Source organism: Lytechinus variegatus, chromosome 17 (assembly GCF_018143015.1).
Source record: "Lytechinus variegatus isolate NC3 chromosome 17, Lvar_3.0, whole genome shotgun sequence".
Lineage (NCBI taxonomy): Eukaryota > Metazoa > Echinodermata > Echinoidea > Temnopleuroida > Toxopneustidae > Lytechinus > Lytechinus variegatus.
This window is the reverse complement of record NC_054756.1, coordinates 19,107,724-19,135,717: the sequence shown is the minus strand read 5'-3', so window position 1 is coordinate 19,135,717 and position 27,994 is coordinate 19,107,724. Positions and strand designations below refer to the sequence as shown.

The 27,994-nt window shown below is 35.6% G+C and overlaps 2 protein-coding genes across 4 annotated transcripts; both read left to right on the top strand.

Moving 5' to 3' along the window:
* The first annotated feature begins 3 nt into the window (after positions 1–3).
* LOC121431353 lies at positions 4–6,187 on the top strand. 3 transcript variants are annotated; one of them, XM_041628891.1, is made up of 4 exons: positions 4–104; positions 1,665–1,948; positions 2,968–3,089; positions 5,523–6,187. In XM_041628891.1, exons 2-4 carry the CDS (start codon positions 1,837–1,839, stop codon positions 5,670–5,672), a joined length of 384 nt encoding a protein of 127 aa, XP_041484825.1. In that variant the 5' UTR covers positions 4–104; positions 1,665–1,836; the 3' UTR covers positions 5,673–6,187. The 3 variants fall into 3 exon arrangements, with proteins under 3 accessions (XP_041484825.1, XP_041484827.1, XP_041484828.1); XM_041628893.1 differs by lacking the exon at positions 4–104 and having other exon boundaries at positions 1,665–1,935; positions 5,523–6,185; XM_041628894.1 differs by lacking the exons at positions 4–104; positions 5,523–6,187 and adding an exon at positions 5,120–5,198 and having other exon boundaries at positions 1,665–1,935.
* A 10,568-nt stretch (positions 6,188–16,755) lies between these two features.
* LOC121431292 (monocarboxylate transporter 3-like) lies at positions 16,756–27,994 on the top strand. The gene is made up of 5 exons (XM_041628802.1): positions 16,756–16,816; positions 24,908–25,051; positions 25,703–26,095; positions 26,837–27,355; positions 27,872–27,994. Exons 1-5 carry the CDS (start codon positions 16,756–16,758, stop codon positions 27,991–27,993), a joined length of 1,239 nt encoding a protein of 412 aa, XP_041484736.1. The 3' UTR covers position 27,994.

The following is a 27,994-nucleotide window of genomic DNA, read 5'->3' as shown; positions in this document are numbered from 1 at the left end:
TTTTGCAGTACCTTATTGAACATCACAACTTTGTAAATATGGATGGAGACTCATCCTTGGGATTAATATGACCTGCTTATGGAAGATGGAGTCAGGGTTAGCAGGTAAATGTTTCAAGAGGTATCCTTAAAAGGTCAAGTCCATATCAGAAAAATGTTGATTTGAATCAATAGAGAAAAATCAGACAAACACAATGCTGAAAATTTCATCAAAATCGGATGTAAAAGAAGAAAGTTATGACATTTTAAAGTTTCGCTTTTTTTCAACAAAATAGTTATATGAACGAGCCAGTTACATCCAAATGAGAGAGTCGATGATGTCACTCACTATTTTTTTGTTTTTTATTGTTTGAATTATACAATATTTAAATTTTTACGAATTTGACAATTAGGACCTCCTTGCCTGAAGCACAAAATGTTAAAATAATGGAATTCCACGTGTTCAGGGAGGAATGAAACTTCATTTCACATGACAATGATGAGAAAATCAAAATATTTCATTTTTCATATAATAAAATACAAAAGAAATAGTGAGTGATGTCATCAGTTCCCTCATTTGCATACTGTCCGAGATGTGCATATAACTGTTTTGTGAAATGAAGCGAAACTTTAAAGTGTCATTGCTTTCTTATTTTACATCCGATTTTGATGAAATTTTCAATGTTTGCTTGTGGATTTTCTCTTTTTATTCAAATCAAGTTTTTATTGGGGTGGACTTGTCCTTTAACATGACTAGTACCATTCTTGTAAAATTAAATCATCGTACTTTAAACTTTCTTTTTTTTTTCACTTAATTTATTTATAAGGGATTATAGTTTTACATGTTGTCTCTTAGGATCTGGTTCTGCTATTATCATTGGTGCAGGAGCTAAACCCAGCAAGCTTATAGAAGACAATTTTTTGGTTCACTTGATAGTCACAGATGTCTTTTCCCAATCATTACAATTATTCAAGCACAAATTCAATGTGAAAAATGGGTCTCTGTGCTCATTTAGGAGATGGGGAAGGGGAGTCTGCTTGTTTTAATCTCAAACAAGTCCTTAACTTATTGTTATATGTGCATGCTGGAAAGAAAGATACATGTACATGTAATGAAGAGGAGTGCTGATATGATAAGACAACTGCAGGAGGCTTGATTGTGGGGATACAGAAAGTCAAAATCCTCCTTACAATGAAAGGTGCATTAATATCAAATTTTTCGACAAATACTGGTCTAAAAAATGGACTTTAAAGCATTAAAATTGGACATATATAAGACCTTGGATATCAAAATTTAGTACACCCAACATTTCACCACCAGAAATGTGGTCACCTATTTCTTAACTCAGTCTTTCCATTGCTTGGCTTGGAATTTAGAACGTAGATAATCCACCCAAATAGAATTTCAAAGGGTAAAAATGACCAAGTACATGTACAAGTATAATCAAGTTCAGATACGTGGAGGCAGGATATGATTGAAGGATCAAAGGTTATCAGAATTAATTGATTACATTTTAAAGTGATCACAATTTTAAAGCGATAGTGATTGTTGTACATGTGACCAGTGTAAATTTAGCTCAGGAAATAATATGATTATGTTTCTATTGATAATAATATTGTAGAAGATACATATTTATAGTTTCCTTTGATTTAAATGTACCACCTCGGTATTCATTTAACCTTCAGGATTGGTGACATCTCGTCCATCAAATCACCATCGTAAAGGACTTTGTTCTTTGTCTGTGATGATGTCAATGGTGTGGCTTAGTGAATTTGTCGATAAGTTTGGAGAGAAACTGCCAACCAACAACAAAATCCATCTTCTTCATGCCTTATACATGGAAATGTGTATCGGATTATGAAGGAGGAAGTAGAAGAGCAAGGAGGTTCTGTTTGTAGTCAGCAATACTTCTTCCGCAAATGGAGAATGGAAATGTCTCATGTTACCATTCCAAAGGTAGGTGATTCTCGTGAGTATTTGCACTGTATATTTACTAATATTAACTATTATACCTTTAACCATAAATAACTGGGCTATTTCGATACCTAAGAAGACTGGGGTGGGGCTGATTCAGCCACTCCCCCCATATGATCTTGGCCATTGATCACAATGAAAATCTGCACTCACATTACACATGGCACAATCTCAAAAATGGTAAAATCTAATTTTCAAAAATATTACATTGCTAACAAATAACTACTGCCAATTTATTATGCTAATTTATGCATAAAATAAAAAACCTTTCTTCTAACTATCTAAATAAGGCCCTTAAATTTTGCTGAAAATTATTGAATATCGCAATTATTATTTTTGTATATATCATTTCCAGAATTCTGATTGATTTCTTTGTTTTTTATTGATTTTTTTGATGGAAATCTTTATTACACTGACCATAGACAACATGATATTTATTATGTTTAATCAGTGAAAGGAAAGTTGGTAATACATTTTTATAAATTTGGGCTAAAAACGCTATTTGCATTGGATTTGAACAAAAATTCATGTTTTGGGGTTTGTATGCACTTACAAAATATTGGGTAATTTTGGAACCATGTATTCAGGGGTTGCAAGTTTATTCTCAAAAGTTGTGTGAGACTTTAAAATAAAAATTTCGTCAATGGCGCAGTCAGAAAATTTCGCATGGCAGATATATCACAAAAAAATGTTGAGGGGAAATCTGAATCATAAGGTTAATCATAAAACCAGAGATTTTGCATTTTATTGAAAAATTTGAAATAACTTCCTATTTCTATCACATTTCATGAAGCTATTTTGAGACCAAGTAGATTTGATATACTTGACTATGTATTCCCCAACATAAACACAGGTCTTTAGGTGATCTACAATAATAGAGCATACTGTACTTTGCTGGCTTTAGCAGTGCAGCTGCTACAATGGTATAGCACCCAACTATGATGATGTTAACTACTGTTCCTCGAAAAACTAAGAAAATATACATTGTGTAATTTTTCTCTTTATTCATTCCAGGTGAACCGGTTTTTGAAATGCGACATATGCACCAAACTGAAATCTTGCCTAGAGAAGACAACTGGCAGAGAAGAGAGACAAACTTTACTGCAAGAAAGAGAGTCACACCTTTTCCAGCAAAAGTAAGTTTCAATGAAATATTTAATAGTGTATATGTACATGTATTTAGATTTAATCATCACAGTCTTCCAGGATAAGTATCATTTATATGTCATGGATGTCAGCCCGGAAGACTAGCCTCCACAATTATCAATCTTTATTCACTTGCCATCTTTCTTCCCTCTTCTTTTGTGTAAATGTGGTATTTTCAAAGTATATGCAGAGATACGATGTTGAGGCAATTTAAATTCACATTTCAGTGGTACGCAAAAGTTGCAGGGATGAGAACATTCAACACCATATGTAATCCTGGATGTCCATCATGTAATCTAACAGAATGTATTCTAGAATTTGCAATTCCTATTTCTATCAGAAATTTCATGAAGCTTTTTTGTTTTAATAAGTAGAGAATGATTATCTTTTCTAATTTTGAAAACAAATACAGTTTGGAAGCAACATTGCATAGAGAACCATGTGATCTATGTATCAGTATTGTGCAGGTTAAACGGAAAAAAGTCATACAGTCACAGCGAAAGCAACTTTCCTTTCTTTCCAGTCATTGTTGTAGCTAGAAAATTGGTACTGTAAACAGCAAAGGATATATTAACAGGCAAAGAGTAATGAGCTAAAAATTGATATTAAATTTTTTTCTGATGTCTTTTTTTAAGTTATTATGTAAAGTCTTTGTTTTTTTTTCAACTTTTTGTTTTGCATCTTCGATGGACATCATCTGCAATTTATTCAGAATATAAAGAAAATATTATCACTTACTTTTACTGGTAATCAGAAAATGTAGAAATGGTCATATATTTATTAATTTGGCATTACATCACAATTTGCATTGGATCTGTAGAGGAAATCTTGTTTTGGAGCAGTTTTGGGCCTGATGCACACTTTACAAATGTTGTGCGCTGACTAAGGGGTTGCAAATTTGGTTTCAAAAGTTTAGCGAGACTTGAAAAAAACTTTCTTAGAATGAGTCAGCACCAGCTTTTCATGTTACAGATATAATGTAAAATTGTCTGGGAAAGCCCCCCCCCCTCTTTAGGATTAAGTTTTTGCATTTTCAATACAAAAAAAGTGTACATTCTTATTCCATGAATTATAGAAAAACAAATAGTTATCAAGTATCACTGAAAATATGACATATGAATTTCAGGACAATATTTTTCTCAATATTGGGCTGCTATTCTTTGACAATGTTCCATTTAATTATGTTTATTATCTTAACCTTATTTTGCCTGGGCTAATTTAGAATGGCATAGCCCGGGGAGAAAGACCTGTTTTTGCTTTCCCCCTTCAAACCTCGGATGTTCATTCCGCTTGATCGCGACAAAAATTTGCATGCACACACCCAAGAAGTAATTTCCACAATTCGATTGTCATTTGTACTAAACTTAATTCAAATTTATGTTTAATCAATTAAATATGTTACCGTAATTAATACATTTAATCATAAGTTGGCTGTGAATCTTTAAAAAATACTCACGAAACTGCTAAATTTTGATCTGGGCAGTCTAGACAGGATTATTACGAAATGTTTTAAAAATGGAAATTTTTAAAACTACTGTTTTTCATTGTTTTTCATTGGAAATCATCTGCAATTTTTTTCAGTCATAACTAACATGAATTCTATTGCTTTTAATCAGTAAAAATAAAAATCGTGATGCATTTATTAATGTTAGCTGCATGCAGAATTTGCATTTGATTTGTACATGAAATCACATTTTTAAGCAAATTTTGTTTTTACATACACTTAATGTTTACGTAACATCGTAATTTGGTCTTAAAAGTTGCATGAGGCTTATTAAAGGAAATAAGTCATGAAACATCGCAGCACAATATTTTCTAGTAACAGATTTATCATGAAAGATGTTGAGAGGGCAAAAACAGCCCTCCTCCACCCCCCCCCCCCCCGGCTGGATAGGGTTAAGCTCTGAACAGATATTTAATTTATCATTTCGCAGAACAATGTGTATCCCAAGAAAGTGTTTTAAAATAATCTGCCTTAATTTTACTTATTACATTCTTGTTCTTATCATTTTCAATGCAGGTAAAGGTAGGATTTTTAATGAAGGGCCACACACACGAGGACATTGACCAGCTATTCACCCGGGTTTCAACATGCATAACACGGCAAAACATACCAACGCTTTCATCTCTGCTTTGATCCAACTTCGGAGTTCTCAAATTATGAACAACAACCTATTCAAGCGGTAAGTAAATGTGTAAAAGTAGCCAAATTAATCCTGCCAGTACCCACTTTCCTTAATTTGGGTTGATTGCAGCATAATGTGGTTCAATTTCTTGCTGAAGAAAGTTAACCCATAGCTGGGATTCCAAACACTCAGAATTAATCACTTGTATCCCATAATATGTTCATGTGCACTATACCACTGTTAACTTGTATTGCCTTTGTAATAAATATTTAGACTTTTCTCATTGTAATATTTCAGGTCCATCTAGGTACTAAGCAGAAAAGGCCTCAACATCCATTATTAAAACTGGGAGATATGGTTGCAGTCTACTTAGCAGAGTTCAGTAATAAGTGGCCGCGAGTGAGCAAAGTGTTAGAAATGACTGGAGACAGTGTGAAGCTGCATTAGTACTCAGGATCAGAAACGTCCACGTGGATATTGCCTACCACATCAGTTCGAGGACAGAAGGGTCAGCCGTACACGGGAGAAGTCTCTCTTCAAGAAGTAATATCTTTCCCCTACAGTCTCACTAAAACAAACAAATTACCATAGGATATCCAGCGTCACGTGAAGAATACTTTGCATGTTAGGTCTGTATGAACATACACTGTATTCATACCAATTTGGAATGAGTTTGTTTGTCCAGGACTCAAAAGCTGTATGTCTATATGGAAGCCACTTGAATTATGTATTTTTGTGATATTACAATGTACCTATATTTTTCCACATTGGATATGGTGATCATTTCTAGGGTTTATCTTCACATGAGTTTGATCACCTACATGTATCTACATTAAGAAGAGATAAATGCACAATGATTGATAGAGAGTTGGTACCTGAAGTAGGTAATGATTTAACCCTAAATAGACTGGGCTATTTCTATGCCTAAGAAGACTGGGGGGGAGGGCTGATTCAGCCCCCCTTATGATCTCGGCGGTCAATCGCGCGATCGCGACGAAAATTGGCACACGCATTACCCATGGCATTATCTACAAAACTATAACATCAAATTCTGCCAAAAAACCTCATGTCTCATTAATTATGCTAATTTATGCGTAAAAGCATAAGTTTGCTCTAATTAATAAAATAATGCCCCTGAAATCCAAATTTTGGTTTCACATACTCGAGATAGGCATCTGATCAAATTTATTTAAAAAAAATGTCAACATCACATTTATTTTCTTATGTATTTCTTTGTTTTTCGACTTTTTGTTTTTTATTGTTTTTTCAATGGAAATTTTCGGGGACGTTATTTTGACCATAAAAAAGATGAAATTGATTCATTTTAAACAGTAAAAGGAAAAATAATGATATATTTATGAATTTGGCTTAAAACACTATTTGCATTGGATTTGTACAAAAAATTCATGTTTTTTGAGTAATTTTGGGTCTGCATGCACTTACGAAATGTTGCGTAATTTCGAAACCGTACACGCGGGGGTCACAATTTTGGTCTCAAAAGTTGCGCGAAACTTGAAAGTAAAAAGTCAGTGAGCCACGCAGTCAAAAAATTTTGTGCGGCGGATTTATCGTGAAAAATGTCGAGGGAGGGGGGCGGAATCAGCCCCCCCCCCCCCCGTCTTTTTAAGGTTAAGTTCCACTGCCAATGGAAAGTTTACCCTCCCAGTGCTCATGAGGTAAGCTCCTTACCATGGAACTCATTATGCAGCATTTACGTATACTGAACAGGCACAAAGAACAATTTTCTGTTATGGCACATGCCAGTTATCTCTCAAACAAAAATTTAAAGTCAGACTATGTGAGAAAGAAATTATACATCAACTGGAACCATCTGAAATAGCAGAGCAAGACTATAGGCACCACTTTTCCGACAGCGGCGGCGGCGTCACCATTGAAATCTTAACCAAGGTTAAGTTTTTGAAATGTCATCATAACTTAAAAAGTATATGGGCCTAGTTTATGAAACTTGGACATAAGGGTGATCAAATATGACTGAACATCCTGCTTGAGTTTCAGGTCACATGACCAAAGTCAAAGGTCATTAAAGGTCAAGTCCACCTCAGAAAAATGTTGACTTGAATCAATTGAGAAAAATCAGACAAGCACAATGCTGAAAATTTCATCAAAATCGGATGTAAAATAAGAAAGTTATGACATTTCAAAATTTCGCTTATTTTTAACAAAATATGAACGAGCCAGTTCTCTCCAAATGAGAGAGTCGATTATGTCACTCACTATTTCTTTTGTTTTTATTGTTTGAATTATACAATATTTCAATTTTTACAAATTTGACGATTAGGACCTCCTCCTTTCCTGAAGCACAAAATGTTGAAATAATGGAATTCCACGTGTTCAGGGATTAATGAAACCTTATTTCACATGACGATGACGAGAAAATAAAAATATTTCATATACCCGGTAATAAAATACAAAAGAAATAGTGAGTGAGTGATGTCATCAGTTCCTCATTTGCATACCGACCGAGATGTGCATATAACTGTTTTGTGAAATGAAGCGAAACCTTAAAATGCCATAATTTTCTTATTTTACATCCGATTTTGATGAAGTTTTCAGTATTTTGCTTGTTGAATTTTTCTCTTTTTATTCAAATCAAGTTTTTATTGGGGTGGACTTGTCCTTTAACCCTATCTAGGACGGGGGGGGGGCCCTCGGAGGCCCCCCCTCGACGAGTCGCGCGATATTTTCACTGCACAAAAGTTTTTGACAGTGCTGCTCGCTGACTTTTTACTTTTAAGTCTTGCGCAACTTTTTAGACCAATTTTGCGTCATCCGGGTTCACGGTTCTGAAATTACGCAACGTTATGTAAGTGCATGTCAGACCAAAAATTGCTCAAAAACATGATTTCGTGTACAAAGTTAATGTATATTGTGTTTTCAACCAAAAATCATAAATGTAGGATTAATTTTAGTTTTGCTGGCCTAAATGTATGTATTTTATGCTGTTTATGATCTTAGAAGAGTCCCCAATGAATTTCATTGAAAAAACAATGAAAAACAAAGGGTCCAAAAAACAAAGAAATACATAAATTGCAAAAAACATAATACATAAGAAATTGATCTGATATCAAATTCTTTTCATGTACATTTGCTAAGAACATCACAAAGAGTTTCTATGCCAAAAATTAGAACATTTTGAGCTTTATTTATGGAGTTCGAGGAAAAAGTATGATTTCGCATACTAATTACGCATAAATTAGCATGATTACGTAATAACAATTCACATGAAATAAATTGCTATACAATTTTGTAGATTATATCCTAGACAACCTGCGTGCGGTCGACGGCCGAGATCTCAAGGGGGGGCCTGGGAGGCCCCCCCCCCCCCCGGCCATATGAACTCCCAAAATACCCCAGCCTAGATAGGGTTAAAGAGAAATTCCAGTAGTTGCAGTAAACACTGATTTCATGAGAATTCTGTAAAACAAGGCTTAATTGTCAGTATATCATCGAGGATCTAGATCTGGTACAGTTACATTAACTGAACTTTGTGAAATCTTGAAATCTATGCTGAAAAATGTTCACACCGAAGATCCCCAACACAGATAAGCCCACGTGGGACAATGTATAATTATTGCTTAGGGCGTCGGGCCCGACGCCCTACCCAATTCCTGTGATTATTTGCTGATTTCTCAGCAATTACACAATTTCTTCCAGAATTCTTTGGCACATGCGTTTTATTTATACAAACAGACACTTTGGTGGTCATTTCATTGGATTCTGTACGAACTCATTTTGATATCGTTACCAAAACTAGCATTTACCTTTAACCCTAAAAAGACTGGGGGGGCTGATTCAGCCCCCCCCCTAGACATTTTTCGCGATAAATCCGCCGCGCGAAATTTTTTGACCGCGTCCCTTGCTGACTTTTTAATTTCAAGTCTCGCGCAACTTTTGAGACCAAAATTGTGACCCCCGGGTATGCGGTTCTAAAATTACGCAACATTTCGTAAGTGCATGCAGACCCAAAATTACTCAAAAACGTGAATTTGTGTACAAATCCAATGCAAATAGAGTTCTTAGCCAAAATTCATAAATGTATCATTATTTTTCCTTTTACTGCTTAAAATCAATTAATTTTATCTTGTTTATGGTCAAAATAAAGTCTCCGACAATTTACATTGAAAAACCAATAAAAAACAAAAAGTGGAAAAACAGAGAAATACATAAGAAATTTAGAAAACAATAGAATACATAAGAAAATAAATGTGATTTTGAAATTTTTTTAAAATCAAGTCGATCAGATGCCTATTTAGAGTACGGTATGTGAAACAAAAATTAGCAGGGGCATTATTTATTTAATTAGAGCAAACTTATGATTTTACGCATAAATTAGCATAATTAATGAGCAATGAGATTTTTGCAGAATTTGATGTTATAGTTTTGTAGATAATGCCATGGGTAACGCGTGTGCCAATTTTCGTCGCAATCGCGCGATCGACGGCCGAGATCATAAGGGGGGCTGAATCAGCCCCCCCCAGTCTTCTTAGGCGTTGAAATAGCCCAGTCTATTTAGGGTTAAGGGTCAATGAAATTAGACCATGTTTGGGGAATCAATATCGAAATTTTAACCAAGGTCCAGTTTTTGAAATGTTGTCATAACTTGACCTAGGTCATAAAACTTAGACATAAGGGTAATAGTGTATCACTGAAGATCTTCCTTGAGTTTCAGGTCACATGATTAAGGTCAAAGGTCACTTAGGGTCAAACTATGGCCATGTTGGGGTTATTTGAGGAATTATCATCATAACTTTAAAACTTTATAGATCTAGTTAATGAAACTTGGACATAAGAGCAACCGTGTATCCCTGAATATTATGTGTGAGTTTCAGGTCACATGACCAAGGTCAAAGGTCACTTAGGGTCAACAAACTGGCCATATTGGGGGTATAGGAGGAATTGCCATCATCCTAAGCAGACGGGGGGGGGGGGGCTGATTCACCCCCTCGACATTTTTCGCGATAAATCCCTCACTCGAAATTTTTTGACCACGTCGTTCACTGACTTTTTACTTTTAAGTCTCGTGCAACTTTTGAGACCAAAATTGTGACCCCCGGGAACGCGGTTCTGAAATTACGCAAGATTTCGTAAGTGCATGCAGGCCCAAAATTACCTAAAACGTGAATTTGTGTACAAGTCCAATGCAAATAATGTTTTTAGCCCAAAATTCATAAAATGTATCATTATTTTTCCTTTTACTGCTTAAAATCAATTTTATCTTGTTTATGGTCAAAATAAAGTCCCCGATAATTTCCATTGACAAAACAATAAAAAATAAAAAGTCGAAAAAACAAAAAATACATAAGAAATTTAGAAAACAATAGAATATATATATATATGTGTATATATATAAGACATATATAAAAAAATACATAAGAAAATAAATGTGATGTTGAAATTTTTGAAAAATAAATTTGATCAGATGCCTATCTAGAGTCTATGAAACAAAAATTAGAATTTTAGGGGAATTATTTTATTAATTAGAGCAAACTTATGATTTTGAATTAGCATAATTAATGAGCAGTGAGATTTTTGCCAGAATTTGATATTATAGTTTTGTAGATAATGCCATGGGTAATGCGCGTGCTAATTTGCATTCCGATCGCGCGTTCGGCGGCTGAGATCATAAGGGGGGCTGGATGAGCCTCCCCCGTCTTCTTAGGCGTCGAAATAGCCAAGTCTATTTAGGGTTAAAAGTCTATGGATCTAATTCATGAAACTTTGTGTGTGTTCCAGGAACATGGCCAAGATCAAAGGTCATTCAAAGGTTAATGAACTCTGGCCGTGTTGGGAGTATGTGTTGAATTGGCATCATAACTTAGGAAATTTATGTATCTAGCTCATGAAACATCGACAGAAGGGTAATCAAGTATGAATGATTGTTTTGCACATGTCTTATGTCACATGATCATGGTCAAATGTCATTTTGGGTCAATGGACATAGTGTTTTTATATAATTTTGGTGTTTTCTTCTGTGAATAACTATTCATTAGCTGTTTTCAAAGGAAGAACTGCTGCTATATCGAATTGCGATGCAGGCGAGACTGCCAGAGGCGTTCCACTCGTTGAAATGTCATCATAACTTACAAAGTGTGTAGACCCAGTTCATGAAACTTGGATATAAGGGCAATCAAGTATAACTGAGCATCCTGACTGAGTTTCAGGTCACATGACCAGGTTCAAAGGTCATTTAGTGTCAATGAATTTAGACCATGTTGGGGTGATGTGATGGTGTAGCTTTGAAATTAAGATGAATTTATCCTTGAGTAGCCTTGAAATTAGGATAAATTTATCCTCGTGTATCCTTGTAATTAGGATAAATTTATCCTCGTGTATCCTTGTAATTAGGATAAATTTATCCTCATACAGCCTTGAAATTAAGATAAATTTATCCTCATGTAGTCTTGAAATTAAGATAAATTTATCCTCATGTAACCTTGAAATTAGGATAAATTTATCCTCATCCAGCCTTGAAATTAAGATAAATTTATCCTCATGTAGCCTTGAAATTAAGATGAATTTATCCTCATGTAACCTTGAAATTAGGATAAATTTATCCTCATGCAGCCTTGAAATTAAGATAAATTTATCCTCGTGTAGGTTTGAAATTAAGATAAATTTATCCTCATGTAGCCTTGAAATTAAGATAAATTTATCCTCATGTAGCCTTGAAATTAGGATAAATTTATCCTCATGTGGCCTTGAAATAAGGATAAATTTATCCTCATGTAGGTTTTAGATTAGGATAAATTTATCCTCATGTAGCCTTGAAATTAGGATAAATTTATCCTCGTGTATCCTTGTAATTAGGATAAATTTATCCTCGTGTATCCTTGTAATTAGGATAAATTTATCCTCGTGTATCCTTGTAATTAGGATAAATTTATCCTCATACAGCCTTGAAATTAAGATAAATTTATCCTCATGTAGTCTTGAAATTAAGATAAATTTATCCTCGTGTATCCTTGTAATTAGGATAAATTTATCCTCATACAGCCTTGAAATTAAGATAAATTTATCCTCATGTAGTCTTGAAATTAAGATAAATTTATCCTCATGTAACCTTGAAATTAGGATAAATTTATCCTCATGTAGCCTTGAAATTAAGATGAATTTATCCTCATGTAACCTTGAAATTAGGATAAATTTATCCTCATGCAGCCTTGAAATTAAGATAAATTTATCCTCGTGTAGGTTTGAAATTAAGATAAATTTATCCTCATGTAGCCTTGAAATTAAGATAAATTTATCCTCATGTAGCCTTGAAATTAGGATAAATTTATCCTCATGTGGCCTTGAAATTAGGATAAATTTATCCTCATGTAGCCTTGAAATTAGGATAAATTTATCCTCGTGTATCCTTGTAATTAGGATAAATTTATCCTCGTGTATCCTTGTAATTAGGATAAATTTATCCTCGTGTATCCTTGTAATTAGGATAAATTTATCCTCATGCAGCCTTGATATTAAGATAAATTTATCCTCGTGTAGCCTTGAAGTTAGGATAAATTTATCCTCGTGTAGCCTTGAAATTAAGATAAATTTATCCTCATGTAGGTTTTAAATTAGGATAAATTTATCCTCATGTAGCCTTGATATTAGGATAAATTTATCCTCATGTAGCCTTGATATTAAGATAAATTTATCCTCATGTAGGTTTGAAATTAGGATAAATTTATCCTCATGTAGCCTTGAAATTAAGATAAATTTATCCTCATGTAGCCTTGAAATTAAGATAAATTTATCCTCATGTAGGTTTTAAGATGAATTTATCCTCATGTAGCCTTGAAATTAAGATAAATTTATCCTCATGTAGGTTTGAAATTAAGATAAATTTATCCTCATGTAGCCTTGAAGTTAGGATAAATTTATCCTCATGTAGCCTTGAAATTAGGATAAATTTATCCTCATGTAGGTTTTAAGATAAATTTATCCTCATGTAGTCTTGAAATTAGGATAAATTTATCCTCATGTAGCCTTGAAATTAGGATAAATTTATCCTCATGTAGTCTTGAAATTAAGATAAATTTATCCTCGTGTAGCCTTGAAGTTAGGATAAATTTATCCTCGTGTAGCCTTGAAATTAAGATAAATTTATCCTCATGTAGCCTTGAAATTAAGATAAATTTATCCTCATGTAGCCTTGAAATTAGGATAAATTTATCCTCATGTAGCCTTGAAGTTAGGATAAATTTATCCTCGTGTAGCCTTGAAGTTAGGATAAATTTATCCTCGTGTAGCCTTGAAATTAAGATAAATTTATCCTCATGTAGGTTTTAAGATAAATTTATCCTCATGTAGTCTTGAAATTAGGATAAATTTATCCTCATGTAGCCTTGAAATTAGGATAAATTTATCCTCATGTAGTCTTGAAATTAAGATAAATTTATCCTCGTGTAGCCTTGAAGTTAGGATAAATTTATCCTCGTGTAGCCTTGAAATTAAGATAAATTTATCCTCATGTAGGTTTTAAGATGAATTTATCCTCATGTAGTCGTGAAATTAGGATAAATTTATCCTCATGTAGTCTTGAAATTAGGATAAATTTATCCTCATGTAGTCTTGAAATTAAGATAAATTTATCCTCGTGTAGCCTTGAAGTTAGGATAAATTTATCCTCGTGTAGCCTTGAAATTAAGATAAATTTATCCTCATGTGGCCTTGAAATTAAGATAAATTTATCCTCATGTAGCCTTGAAATTAGGATAAATTTATCCTCATGTGGCCTTGAAGTTAGGATAAATTTATCCTCGTGTAGCCTTGAAATTAAGATAAATTTATCCTCATGTAGGTTTGAAATTAAGATAAATTTATCCTCATGTAGCCTTGTAATTAGGATAAATTTATCCTCGTGTATCCTTGTAATTAGGATAAATTTATCCTCCTGTATCCTTGTAATTAGGATAAATTTATCCTCAATCAGCCTTGATATTAAGATAAATTTATCCTCGTGTAGCCTTGAAGTTAGGATAAATTTATCTTAATTTCAAGGCTACACGAGGATAAATTTATGTAGGTTTTAAATTAGGATAAATTTATCCTCATGTAGGTTTTAAATTAGGATAAATTTATCCTCATGTAGGTTTGAAATTAGGATAAATTTATCCTCGTGTAGGTTTGAAATTAAGATAAATTTATCCTCATGTAGCCTTGAAGTTAGGATAAATTTATCCTCGTGTAGCCTTGAAATTAAGATAAATTTATCCTCATGTAGGTTTTAAATTAGGATAAATTTATCCTCATGTAGGTTTTAAATTAGGATAAATTAATCCTAATGTAGCCTTGATATTAAGATAAATTTATCCTCATGTAGGTTTGAAATTAGGATAAATTTATCCTCATGTAGCCTTGATATTAGGATAAATTTATCCTCATGTAGGTTTGAAATTAGGATAAATTTATCCTCATGTAGGTTTGAAATTAAGATAAATTTATCCTCATGTAGCCTTGAAATTAGGATAAATTTATCCTCATGTAGCCTTGAAATTAAGATAAATTTATCCTCATGTGGCCTTGAAATTAAGATAAATTTATCCTAATGTAGTTTTAAAATGAAGATAAATTAATCCTTGTATCAGCAGGATGAACTTATCCGTACAATTGAAATAGATTTGTATGATATATTTATTTGATCTGTTTTTCCTATTAAATGGTTGTATTAATTGAAATGCTGTTTCCGTTTGTTTCTTTTATTGTTATAGACTTGCAAACATACATTGAATTGCCAATAGTCATTAAATAGAGTGATTGGAGAGAATGTGTAGATGAGAGAACAAGTCATAAAAGTGGTTGTTACGTGCAAAAATGTGAAATAAATATTGTGGAGTGAACATGATGAATATTTGAAGAAAAATGAACAAAGATTCATTCATTTTGAAAAGATTTACTGTTGTTATTAGATTTTTTTCAGTGTACGAGGCCCAAACACACGCCCCAACTTTTTTAAGTAAGTCTACAATTGTCATACCACGGAACTGTGTTTTGATAACTGTGTGTGGTTGCGCGCGAGTGCGTGTGAGTGTTTGGGGTCTATTGGGGGTTTGTGGGCGTGTGTGTGGATGTGCGAGAGAGGATGTGAATGTGTGCAAGGAAGATTGCGTGAGAAGCATGGGTGCGGGTGTGTGTTTGTGTATAAGACATGACTGTGTGAGCGGGGGAGACATAAACCAGAAAGGTCAGAAGACAAAAATTGGCCTATGGATACAAAACAAAATTTTAAATAATAACATTAAATTTTTATTTCTATTTTCCAAGTAATCCCCCTCACCTTATTTTATTCATTTGTCTTCTTCCTCTGGATTTCCTCTTCTTTTTTTCTCCTCTCTTTTCTCTACTTTTATTTTTTCCCTTTCCCTTGTTTTTTGCTCCGCCAACAGGGGGGGGGGGGCGGCCCCTTGCCCCCCCCCCGATCCGCCTATGGATCGTCGCCCCGATGTTTATTTACCATGACTTCCATTCGGCGTTGTCTGCACAAATGACAATAGGATCATGGAATTATTCAAGAAAAGGCTCTAGGGTCTATTAAAGTATTACAAATAACGTGAGAGACATGTTTCAATCACGCGATCGAATTTTCTGTGTTTCTTCATTACCAGATAGTGAGTTTCAGACAGTCGGTAAATCTATCATGGCTGGTTACCTTTACAAAATCGTATGTTTTTTTTTGCTTTTATTTTGTTCTTTTATGTTATTTTGCTTTTATCTGTACGTAAATTACTTGATGAAATACTATTGATGATTTTTGTATGATTATTTTCTCAAATACCCACTCTTTGGATGACATTGGAATAAATGCCATTGTCATTGTTATTGTCATCGTCTCCGTTATTGGATTTTTTTCAGTGTACGAGGCCTAAACACACGCCCCAACTTTTTTTAAGTAAGTCTACAATTGTCATACCACTGAACTGTGTTACGATAACTGTGTGTAGTTGCGCGCGAGTGCGTGTGAGAGTTTGGGGTCTATTGGGGGTTTGTGGGCGTGTGTGTGGATGTGCGAGAGAGGATGTGAATGTGTGCAAGGAAGATTGCGTGAGAAGCATGGGTGCGGGTGTGTGTTTGTGTATAAGGCATGACTGTGTGAGCGGGAGAGACATAAACCATAAACATGATAAAGGTCAAAAAACAAAAACCTGTACATCCAAGTTAGGTCCTCGTCCAATTGGCCGACGGATACAAAACATATTCATAAAGGACACAGCGGACGAGCAAAACTTCGGGGATGGCTCCATGCGTTTTCATCCGCTCCACAAATGGACAAAATTTGCGAAAACATAAATATTATAACGGAAAAGAACGGACGTGGGTTTAACGGAAGTTCATCGGAAATCTAGCAGATGGAAGTGGATGACAGCTCCGAAGTGGTTACCGGGGGCATTGAATACTTTATTTACGAGATGCATACGCTTACATCCGTTCTATTTCCGTGCTACCAACAATGGATAGACCTTACGTGTCCCTGTCTTTCCTTCCTCTTTCCGTTGTTCGGCTTCTGTGGATTTGAGTTGAGAGGATGAAGAGAAGAGACAACAGACGTTTAGCGGATGATAACGGACATGGAACGTTTGTTGCTCGTATATGTTGCGGTTTTACATCGTCATGATCGTACCGGCGTAAAGTTCATCCGTTCTTTAAGTTTCGTGAGGCTCAAAACTTTTTGCGCGGATGAAATCACAGTGGACTGATGCTCGATGGATAGAGCGTAAGAAGCACGTATGCAATGAATACAAAACGGATGCATAGCGTTTTCGAACGGGTGGCAAGATTTTTTTTTTTCACTTTTACATCGTCTCTGCATCCGTAAGTGCCATGGGACCGGGCCTGTACCAGGACATAAGGCATATTTCACAATTAATGATGCATGCATATGAGTTCTTTATGCGATCTATCCTCTATAGTGTTGAGGCCGTGTTCAATCCATTGAAAGGACAAGTTCACTAAAAAAAAGTTGATTTGAACAAAAAATTAAAAAAAAATCCAATAAGCATAACACTGAAAATTTCATCAAACTTGCATACGAAATAATTTTTAGTTTTCGCTTATTTATCAAAACAGTTGCATGCACGTCCTGGTCTGTATGCAAACGAGGGGACTGATGATGTCACTATTTTTTTTTTTTTACCAAAGAGTAAAAACATCATTGCTTGCCTTATATACAAACCACCTAATGTTGACTTTGATGTATTTTGTCCAAATTTTGAGCAATGTATAGCTAAGCTCTTTACAGAGAATAAACTCATTATTTCATGGGTGATTTTAATACTAATTTTCTAAATATAAATAATTCTAGTACCGAAAGATTTCTACTCTTGATACATTCTTATGTTTTCTCTCCATATATAAACAAACCTACAAGAATCACTTCAGCCTCTGCGACTTGATAGATAATTTTTTTGTTGCAATATTTATAATGAAACAATTACCGGCGGCTTACTTTACTCAGAAGTATCGGATCATTTACAAATATTCACCATTTCCGAAGCTAACACTTAATAATACATTAATAATAACATTAAATAAATCTCTCAGCTATAGATTGGAAACACTTGGAAAAATTGAATTATCTAAACAGGACCTTATTTGAAGAAAGTTGGAATGATGTTTACAGTGAAAATAACGTGCATATTGCTTATGAGAAATTTAACCTTAAATTGCAACATTTTTGCGATTAAAATTTTCCACTTGTAAGAAAGCGCCAAAAGTCCAGAGAGGCTCAAAACTCATGGATCACTAAAGGGATTCTAAAATCAATTCATACTGGAAACAGTCTTTCCAAACTACATTTAAAGAAACCTACAACTTCAAACACACCAAACTATAAGAAATATCTTAACAAACTTACAAACTTAATACGAATATCTCGAAAGATGTGTTATGTTATTCAGACAAGTTATCTGAAGTTAGTTCTAAATCTACGACCACGTGGCTGGCTATAATGATATTATTGAGAAAAAAATATTCCAGTACCTCAAGATGAACTCACTTTAAACGGTAATAAAATACCAGATCAATTCATTTATGCTTCATCCTTTAACTCTCTTTTTTGTAACATCGGCCCCAACTAGCAAATCAAATACTGTAGGTAATTTCAACAACGCCCATTTTACTGATTTTATTTCAACGCCATTCGAAAATTATCTTTTTCTCAATCCCACCAACCCTACTGAAATAGTTGATACCACGAAATCGTCACTAGGACATGATTATAGATGTCTATCAATGCTTTATTAAAGAAATTATTCATACTATTGTTGATCCATTAGGTCATATTTTTAATTAGGAGGGGGCTATAAATAGGCGATTTTTTGGTTACTGTGGCAACATATTTTTTGTGTGGTCATTTTACCTTATCTCAACATGAAATTGCAATATTTTTTGTCTTGGGTCAGATAAAAAAAGTGTGCCGGGCCAAAATACAAAATTGCTTCCTGCCCCTCCCCTCCACTCCCCCTTCACAATTTTTGGCAACAACTTCATTATTGATGGTCTTTTTCACTTGTTTTGGTGTCTGTTCATATGTTTGTTTGTTTTTTTGGGGGGGGGCAATTTGTTTTTCCTAAAATAAGTACTTTTACCATTATTTGTATAGTTAAAAGGTGATTTAACTTAAATTTACCAGTTTTAGAGCTATTTTTAAGCCAAAAAATAGGTTTCATCGCCTTGTGGTTCTTGGATACTAGACGATACCAGTTGAACAGTAGCAAGCAGCTTCATATATAGTTATATTGCTTTTATTCCTGTTAATTGGGTTTAGCGGATATTTGCGAAATACATCTAATCGAATGAAAGAAAATAGGCCTATCATATTTAGGGTGTGTACGGTATACAATGTCCTGTAATACTACACTGCATACATGTATATCCATGCATTGATAACCATGACATTAAAGCCTGTATATAAACTAAAGTATCAGATGAGCTCCTGAGGTTTAGAATTAGATTGTGAATTGTGAATTTGATTGTTTGTTACTTGATGTACATGATGAAACCATAAACATCACATGTATACGTACTGTACATCACATTTATAGACATATCTTCTTCTTAATTATGGAGGAGATTTTTTTTTACCTAGTTGTGGTGTATAACCCTATGTTTATAGGGTCAGGTAACTACCACGGTAATGCTGATCAACGGCCAATCAGAATCAAGGGTTCCATGCAAGTTACCAGTGGACGGCAAAGTTACCATAATAGCAACATTAAATTTTATTCAATAGGGCCCAAAATAGCTATCTGCCCCCTGAAATAGCATAATTGACAATACTTGTCTTGAATTTCTTAAACAAAACATATCTCGAAGTTCTGAGGCATCTAATTCTAAACCTAAGAGTTTTATAGTTTATATATAGACCTTGTTATGTGTCATGGTGGTCAATGCATGGATATACATTGTATATAGTGCAGTTAATAACCCCTACACAGCAAAAACTGCAGTGTTAACCGATATACATAGAGGATCACACCAGTTATTTTATACCGGTGTTAAGTTGGTGGTGTTAGTTTTACACCTATAGGTGTTATTACAACACCTTTTGTTATTACAATTACACTCTTTGGTGTTATGTTTAATCTCTAGGATGTAATTTTAACACCTCAGGGTGTTGTCCTCTATTAACACCAATTGGTGTCAGTTTTAACACCGCAGATTTTACAGTGTAGTGAAAATAAATTGTCAGAATTGTTTCGTTTAGATAGACAACAAAAGATCACTGACAAGTGTAGAAACCTATTTCTATCCTGTCCGCCCGTGACATTGAACATTTAATGGATTAGTAGGTAACCATGGCAACAGAATTCTATGAACATTTGATAATTTTTTATTTCTATTGCTCGGTGACACCGAGCAATATGAAATAAGATTTGCATGCACGCATCAAATATTAAATGGCTTTCAACCAATCAAATTGCAAAAAATCTACGTATGAGTTGTACACAAGGCTGTAAGGAATAAGTCATCATGAATCTTAGACCAGGGCTCCGTAACACAAAGATTACCAATTAATCGCTAAATGAACTGACCAATCAATATGAATGTTACACGCGCATTTGGTTTAAAATACTGACCAGGGACCAATCAGTGCTGTTATTTCATATTTGAAATTCATCGCAAACCTCTGTGTTAAGCCCCTTTCACAATTGACGTACGACCTGTTTACGACCGCCTGCAACAGTTTTTGCTTGTTGTTGCACGATCGATCTCTTGGTGTCTTGCGAGCTCTCGCAGTCGTTGTAGACGAATGCACGAATTTGAGGTGGTCGGAGGTGGTCGTGACTGGTTGCATCTGAATTTGAACATGTTCAAAATCCAAACGCGATCAAATACGATTGATTTACTCGCATCAGGTCGTACCATCGGTCGGACGATCATCGTGTGAGTGTTGTTCAACGTTGTATGACTTGGTGCGATAGGTTGCACAACTACGTATAGTCGCATTTAGTCGACTGGAGGTCGTACAACACTGCCACATGTGCTAGAGACCTACAGAGACCAGTCTTGCGACTGGGTGCGATAATATAAGACTGTTACAAGACCGATCGAAATTACGGCTTACAACATTTCACTACCGTTGCATTCGTATTTATGCGACCGTTCAGCCCCTTTCACAATTGACGTCCGACCAGTTTACGACCGGCTGCAACAGTTTTTTCTTGCTGTTGCACGATCGATCTCTAGGTGTCTTGCGAGCACTCGCAGTCGTTGTAGACGGTCGCACGAACTCGAGGTGGTCGTGACTGGTCACATCTGAACTTTGAACATGTTCAAAATCCGAACGCGATCAAATACGATCGATTCACTCGCATCAGGTTGTATCCGGGGTCTTACCATCGGTCGTGCGATCATCGTGCGAGTGTTTTGCAACGTTGCACGACTTGGTGTGAGAGGTTGCAAAACTAAGTTTACTCGACTGGAGGTCGTACATCACTTGCACATGTGCTAGCGACCTACATGTACAGAGCATGTCTTGCGAATGGGTGCGACAATATATGGGCCATAAGACTGTTGCAAGATCGATCGCAACGGCTTACAACATTGCACTACCGTTTCATTCGCATGTATGCGACCGTTCCCCTCGCAATCCCTCGTGCAACACTCGCATGTGATCGCACGAGCACAATAGGATCATAAGCGACTTACTCGTGCAACGGGTTTTACTGGTTGTTTTGTTGTACGACAGCTGTTGCAACTGTGAAAGCCTCTGTGCGATCTTATGAGATCAGGGGCGGATCCAGCCTTCGCCAATAGGGGGGCCCGGAATTTTTTTTTCAGCCATATTTTCCCGATCGGCCACTCGAATATGATATTTGCCGGGATTTTTGGTTTCTTTAAAGGGGTATAGTCCTATAAGTCACTACTTGGCTTTATTCTCATGAATAAACATAAATATATAATACCATAATCATTATTAATGCGAGGGCGAAGCGCGAGCTATTTTTAGGGGGGGGGGAATCTTATGTACTTTTTTCTAAAAGTTTTGAACATTCTGGGCAATCCTGAAAAAAGATGTGTATGCAAGTGAATAATTATTACGAACGTGAAGCGCGAGCAGAAATGAACTGATGGAAAATGTACTGTTAAGGACTTGCTCGCAGTTAGCCATGAAGACGTTACATATTTCAAAAAATCAAATAATGCGAGCGCGAAGCGCGAGCTGAAATTTTTTGACATTTTTACTTAAGGAATGGAAATTCTAAGCTCTTTTTGTTACTTAACAGAGTAGGTATATAACTAAACGATTGGTGCGAGCGCGAAGCGTGAGCAAAAAAATTTCGTGATTTAGACCTACTAAACGAGACACTTTATTCAAGTTTTGTAAATCATGAAAAGGATGAGGAAGTGGGGATCTTCCTTACATTAATAATGCGAGCGCAGAGCGCGAGCGGAAAATTTTTGTATACGTTTTGAGCTGATAGAAAATGTATTTGTTATGGACTGCTTGAACTTAGCCATGAAGACGTTACATATTTCAACATTCAAATATTGCGAGCGCGAAGCGCGAGCTGAAAATTTTTGACATTTCTACCTGAATAATGGAAATTTTAAGCACTTTTTGTAATCGTGGAAAGGATAAGACAAAAACTGAACATTATTGATGCGAGCGCGAAGCGCGAGCGGAAAAATTCTGGACACTCTATTCATGTTTTGTAAATCATGAAAAGGTTAAGCTATTGGAAATTTTCATACATTAATAATGCGAGCACAAAGCGCGAGCAGACAAATTTTTTATATTGTTATCTGAAACTGGATAATTATTTAAATGGAGAACAAGCTGCGTATCTGAATAAACGTGTGTTTGAGATATCGACCTAGAATTTGGGTATTCTAAATACCTTTTTTTACCATGAAAATCAATAAAGCGAGCGCAAAGAGCGAGCTAAAAATATGTGATATTCAGATCTGAAAAGGGGTCACTTTAAGCTCTGTATTGCAAGCACTTTGTGGAAAAATTGTGAGGTGAAAAAGGATCACAATTAAAACAGAGCTGATATTTTCAATTATTGTTACTTTGAGTTTTGACGTAGGACCGGGAAGGACATTATGTCATCATAAGAAAATGATTACTATCTTCCTATTTCTCTTCCTAAGCATGAGAGCGCAAAATCTATTAATATTGTGGCCTGAAAACTGGACATTTAAAGCACTTTTGTAATTATGCATAAGATGCATGACTTTAAAATCTATCAATGCGAGCGCAAATCGCGAGCAGAAATTTATGATTAATTGTCATCAAATGGTGATTTTAAGTAGTTTGTTTTAGAATTAATATTGAGATATACATAACTCACTAATCAAAATGCAAGCGTGCAGCGCTAGCTGATACGTTTTGACAATCTGACCTAAATAGGGATATTTTGAGAACTTCATGGAATACAAGAAAATAATAGGTACCTGACAAATCAAATTTTGCGAGCGCGCAGCGCAAGCAGAAATTGTTAATATTCAGACCATAAAACAGAAATTTTTACACTTTTCAAAAATCAATTTGTAAATAAAACAAAATAATGAAAGTTCAATTTCCCAGCTGAAATATGTTTTGTATATTGACTTCAGAATTTGATGTTTTAAAGCTTGTGTATAGTTTTGGTAAATCCACAAAAATGCATCTATCACTATTCCAATTCATTGCTAGCTAATACAAATGGATATGCCCTATAACAGTTATGATGTGGAGGATATGAAATGAAAATGTGTTTTACAGGATAAATTTTGCGATTTTACATGGAAATTTAACTTGATCGGGTCACCCGATCAAATTAAAATATCTGTGTGTTTTTGTCTTTCAATTAAATCCTATTCCAAATCATGGAATGGGCTGAAACTTTCAAGATATGTTCTTTGTCTGTAACTTTTGGATATCTAATCACTAAATTTATAAAATAAGTGCTTGAATGCCCATTTTTTCAATTTAAAACAAGCATCGCCGAGAGAGGGCGCTATATATCCAAGATTTGAATATTTGAAATTTTCTCAGAGAAGTGCAGTTGGAAAAATATCTAACGGTCTCTACGCTTCAGTAAGACTGTCATATTAGATGATATTCGATTATCAATCACATTATTGACCCTTTACCAAAGCTATACACAGGCTTTAAGGTCCATATTGAGCAAGATATCACCTAAAAGGCAATGCGAGCGCAAAGCGCGAGCGAAAATTTTATATCCCGACATGAAAGATTAAAAAAAAAATTAATTTCAAAGTCTTTCCCTTATCTTATTTTATTCACTCATCTTCCTCCTCTTATGCTTGCCTTCCTTCTTTTCTCCTCTCTTTTCCCTTTTTCTTTTTTCCCCCTTTCTTTCTTTTTTTTTGCTCCGCCAATAGGGGGGGCCCGGGCCCCCCCCTGGATCCGCCTATGGAGATGACTGGCGATTGATGCCTGTTGCAGCCTGTCGCACGACCAAAACGTCGCAAATGGTCGTACGTCAATTGTGAAAGGGGCTTTACGGAGCCCAGGTCTGGTTTTTAATTGAAGGACTGGTGATTATATCATGCTATTTTTACCATGCAAATGCTATAAAACATATATCAGTCGTTGGACTGTTTGGTGAAATCATTATGTTCATCAACATGATCAATGTACTCGGCATTCTACTGATGGAATCAAACATTAAACGATATTATCCAAAGAAAGGGGGATTCAAAGCTGATTTCCCCCATTTTTTTTATTTCCTCCAATAGGGCATGTATTTGCCTAAACATTTGAACAATGATGAAATTGACATAATACAACGCCTATCATACACACATAGTATAATTTTGAACAAAGTAGGTCTATACAGGGTGTTTCAAGCAAAAGGCAACCCATCCTAGAGTGACCATGCCCCACGCCCACCAGCTCCTGCCGCTCACATGCAACAGCAAAACAAATGTGCGCGGAACACGGCCCCTCTAACAATAATTGATCACCTCTCACCCGATTATTTTGGACTTGCCAAAGACACATGAAAGAGGATAGAGAAAATGTTTACCACACACGCATCCCTCAAAAATAAAATAACGACCCCGGAAAACGGCTCAAAATTGTGCCCACACATTGCACAAGCGCCTGCTAAATGTAGTAAAAGTCTTAACTTAAATGTGTAACATACCGACTTATGCGAAAAACAAAATTGCATGTCAGCATAAAGGTTTATAATACTGTACATGTACTTTTCTTGGTACAGCTCCAGTAATTGCCGCCCTCTTTCGTCGTCGTTCAATCCGCCGTTTCCTGCTGATATCTGGGGCGTGTCTATCTCCATTGGGAGTGGCGTTGACTTCCGTAGCAACTACCAACGCTCAAGTGGCAACATTTCTTTCAATTACAGGTGATCTTCTACATCCATTAGAAAAATACATTTTTTTCGGTTTTACTGTTGCCTCGTTTTGTCACGTGACCCCAAAATAATCGCTTGTCACGTTGTCGTTTTCAAGGAAACGATGAGTAAGGCCGATTTACGTCCGAAGCAAATTCAACGACCGGTCCGAAAGTATAACCCACTGGCAAGTCATTACACATTTCATAAAAAGTGAATCCTCATCGGAGATGGTGAAAACTTTTGCACTTTTTCTTCAATTTTTCTTTGATCATTTATAATTAGAAAACTTTCTGTAGTCAGGGTTGAAGCCGTCCCTAAAATATTGAGTTGTGTGAGAGCGAAGTCTTTTGAAGCGGGCCGGGTCCATGGTCCACCTAATGGCTGTGGAAGTTCACGAACTCTAGACGAGTTATAGTGCAATATAGGCTTTATTTTTAATAATTTTCATTATAAACCTTGTTCTACATAATAACGAATAAAGTAGCTTTGACCTAATTATATAGGAGAGACACATCCTTGTTCATCCAAATCGATAACCTCATTTTCTATTACGAATTGGAGGGTAGTCTATGTCCATTCTGGTGGTTCTAAAGTTGATTTCTATTACAGATAAAGGGCATCACGTGTTTCAACCTTATCTTTTTTTTTTACAACGTATAGGTTTTGGAAACTGCGTCGTAATGGTTTGTACTATTATGACATTACATCGTGTTGCTTCGAGCAACTATAATCTACTCTTTAGCCTTGGTATGACAGGATATGGGACCGGTATGGTCATGATACCACTTTTTGCTGAATTGCTCCGTAATATCTATGGCTGGAGAGGTGGTCTCCTTATCATTAGTGGCCTAATGGCGCACCTGATTCCATGTGCTGTTGGTATTATGCTGGACTCAGATGAGAATACGGAACGTGGCTATCAGGGACTTCCAAACAGCTCAACTGGTACAGAAGAAGACCTTGTAGAAGAGGGAATAGTAGAAGAAGTAGTAGAGGAGGAAGAAGAAAGTACAAAGCTGGCAAGTCGTACGGGTTCCTGTCGGAATACAGAAGGTAAGAAGTTACATTTAGTTGAAATGGGGAGGAACGGACGCAAAAACTACAAATAGGATAATGGTAAACCAACCGATAGTGGAACTTGTATCCCTGTGCAAAGGGAGGTGTGATTAGATTGATTATGTTTTGTTCTTCCTTGTCTGAAACATGTGAGTTTGTCAGAGAGTGTGTGAATAAAGTCGGAACCTTAAGTGGGGGCTTCTTTTTAAAAATCCTAGATCCACCACTGTGGATATCCTTTCACGACTGTATCATCAGGTTCCAACACTTTTCTGAAACTGCCAGGAGACTATAACACATACTTGAAATTATTAAATACATTCCTATTTCATGTATTTTATGAACAGATGAATTGATTTGAACGCTTGCAACTACCCATCTTTCGTATATAGCAATTCGATCATTACCATGGTTACGTTGAGACGATGTTTCATTAGAGATTCTCTTGAAACTTGATTTTTGTTTTGATCTGACTTGAAAATTAATTAACACTTACACATGTCATATTTCCGTAAGTTCATATATTTCGGGCATCGGGCATAAAACAGGACATTTCAACGACAGGTCTTGTAGAAAACACAAATAAATGGGAAATATCCGACCCTTTTTCACAGTGTATATCTATACACTGATGCACGTATCTGAGAACCTATACATCTGATGTTCTACTTGTAAACTAACGACTTTTCCACCCCCCCCCCCCCCCTCTCACTGCCATACAACTTAATTCCCCTCTAGGAAACAACTGCGAGCCTCGATATCTTGAAACTTTCACTAGGATCGTCAGCAGTATTCAACAGTCAGATTTTTACGTGGACCCTCTGTTGAATGTGATAATAGTTCTCGATATGACTTTCTATGTGCTCCATAGCGGCTGGCATTCCTTTCTCGTACCACATGCTCTGCAGAGAGGAATCTCTATCCGTGACACCCTGATCATGACATTTACAGCAGCGATAGGGAATACCTTCAGCAGGGTCGCTGTAGGTGTCCTCACCAACAACCGTTTCCATCCGGTCACTATATTTCTCTTCGCTACATTGCTGGACATAGCTGCTCTCCTCTGCGATGTTTATATTATCAACTACTACCTTATCTTAGTGACGTCATGTGTCTCCGCAATGTCGATCGGTGGAAGGGCAGTCTTGGGGGCGCTGATTCTGAGGGACAGAGCGTCTCCAGAGAAATTCCACATCGCCTACTCAGTCGACAAATTCTTTCAAGGTTGTGGGATGTTTCTTGGTGGTTACTTTGGAGGTAAGATATATATATATATATATATATATATATATATATATATATATATATATATATATATATATATATATATATATATATACATATATACATATATATATATATACATATATATCTCAACGAATTTTGTCATGTAAGGGTGTACATTATTTTGGCTAAACAAAGTACGAATTCAATGATTATGGTAGAAATTAAGGCAGCTATTAAGCACTGCACAATAAAACAAAGATTAGCATAAATGCACAAGTGTTTTTCGACTAAAGTTAATTTCAAGTCAATAATTGTAAGTAGTTGTAGTAGTTAAAAAAACATCTCATGCCATGAATGTGCTTAGTTAAAAGCTTACGATGCAAAGAATTTCACCAAGGAAATTAGTCACCTTGTACAAAGACAATAAACACAGTTTCCTTTGATCTCGAACCTTTCGTTTTAGCCGAGGTAACTTAAACCCTCGCTATCCTTATCCAGCTCTTCTTCACATTGCCTTTTATTTCACTTTGTATTTCCTCTGTTCAGGTTGGACTGCCGATTACTTTTCATCCTTTGATGCTACGTTCAAGCTCTTAACCCTCATCGATATCTTCATTCTCGTCCTCATCACAGTAATCAAATGCAAGCCAAAACCCAACACCACCTAAT

Coding starts and splice junctions, on each gene's coding strand:
- LOC121431353 (XM_041628891.1), top strand. CDS start 1,837: ATGAAGGAGGAAGTAGAAGAGCAAGGAGGTTCTGTTTGTAGTCAGCAA. Junction 1,949..2,967: donor TCCAAAGGTAGGTGATTCTC/GTGAGTATTTGC, acceptor TATTCATTCCAG/GTGAACCGGTTTTTGAAATG. Junction 3,090..5,522: donor TCACACCTTTTCCAGCAAAA/GTAAGTTTCAAT, acceptor GTAATATTTCAG/GTCCATCTAGGTACTAAGCA.
- LOC121431292 (XM_041628802.1), top strand. CDS start 16,756: ATGAAGAGAAGAGACAACAGACGTTTAGCGGATGATAACGGACATGGA. Junction 25,052..25,702: donor AACATTTCTTTCAATTACAG/GTGATCTTCTAC, acceptor TACAACGTATAG/GTTTTGGAAACTGCGTCGTA. Junction 26,096..26,836: donor TTCCTGTCGGAATACAGAAG/GTAAGAAGTTAC, acceptor ATTCCCCTCTAG/GAAACAACTGCGAGCCTCGA.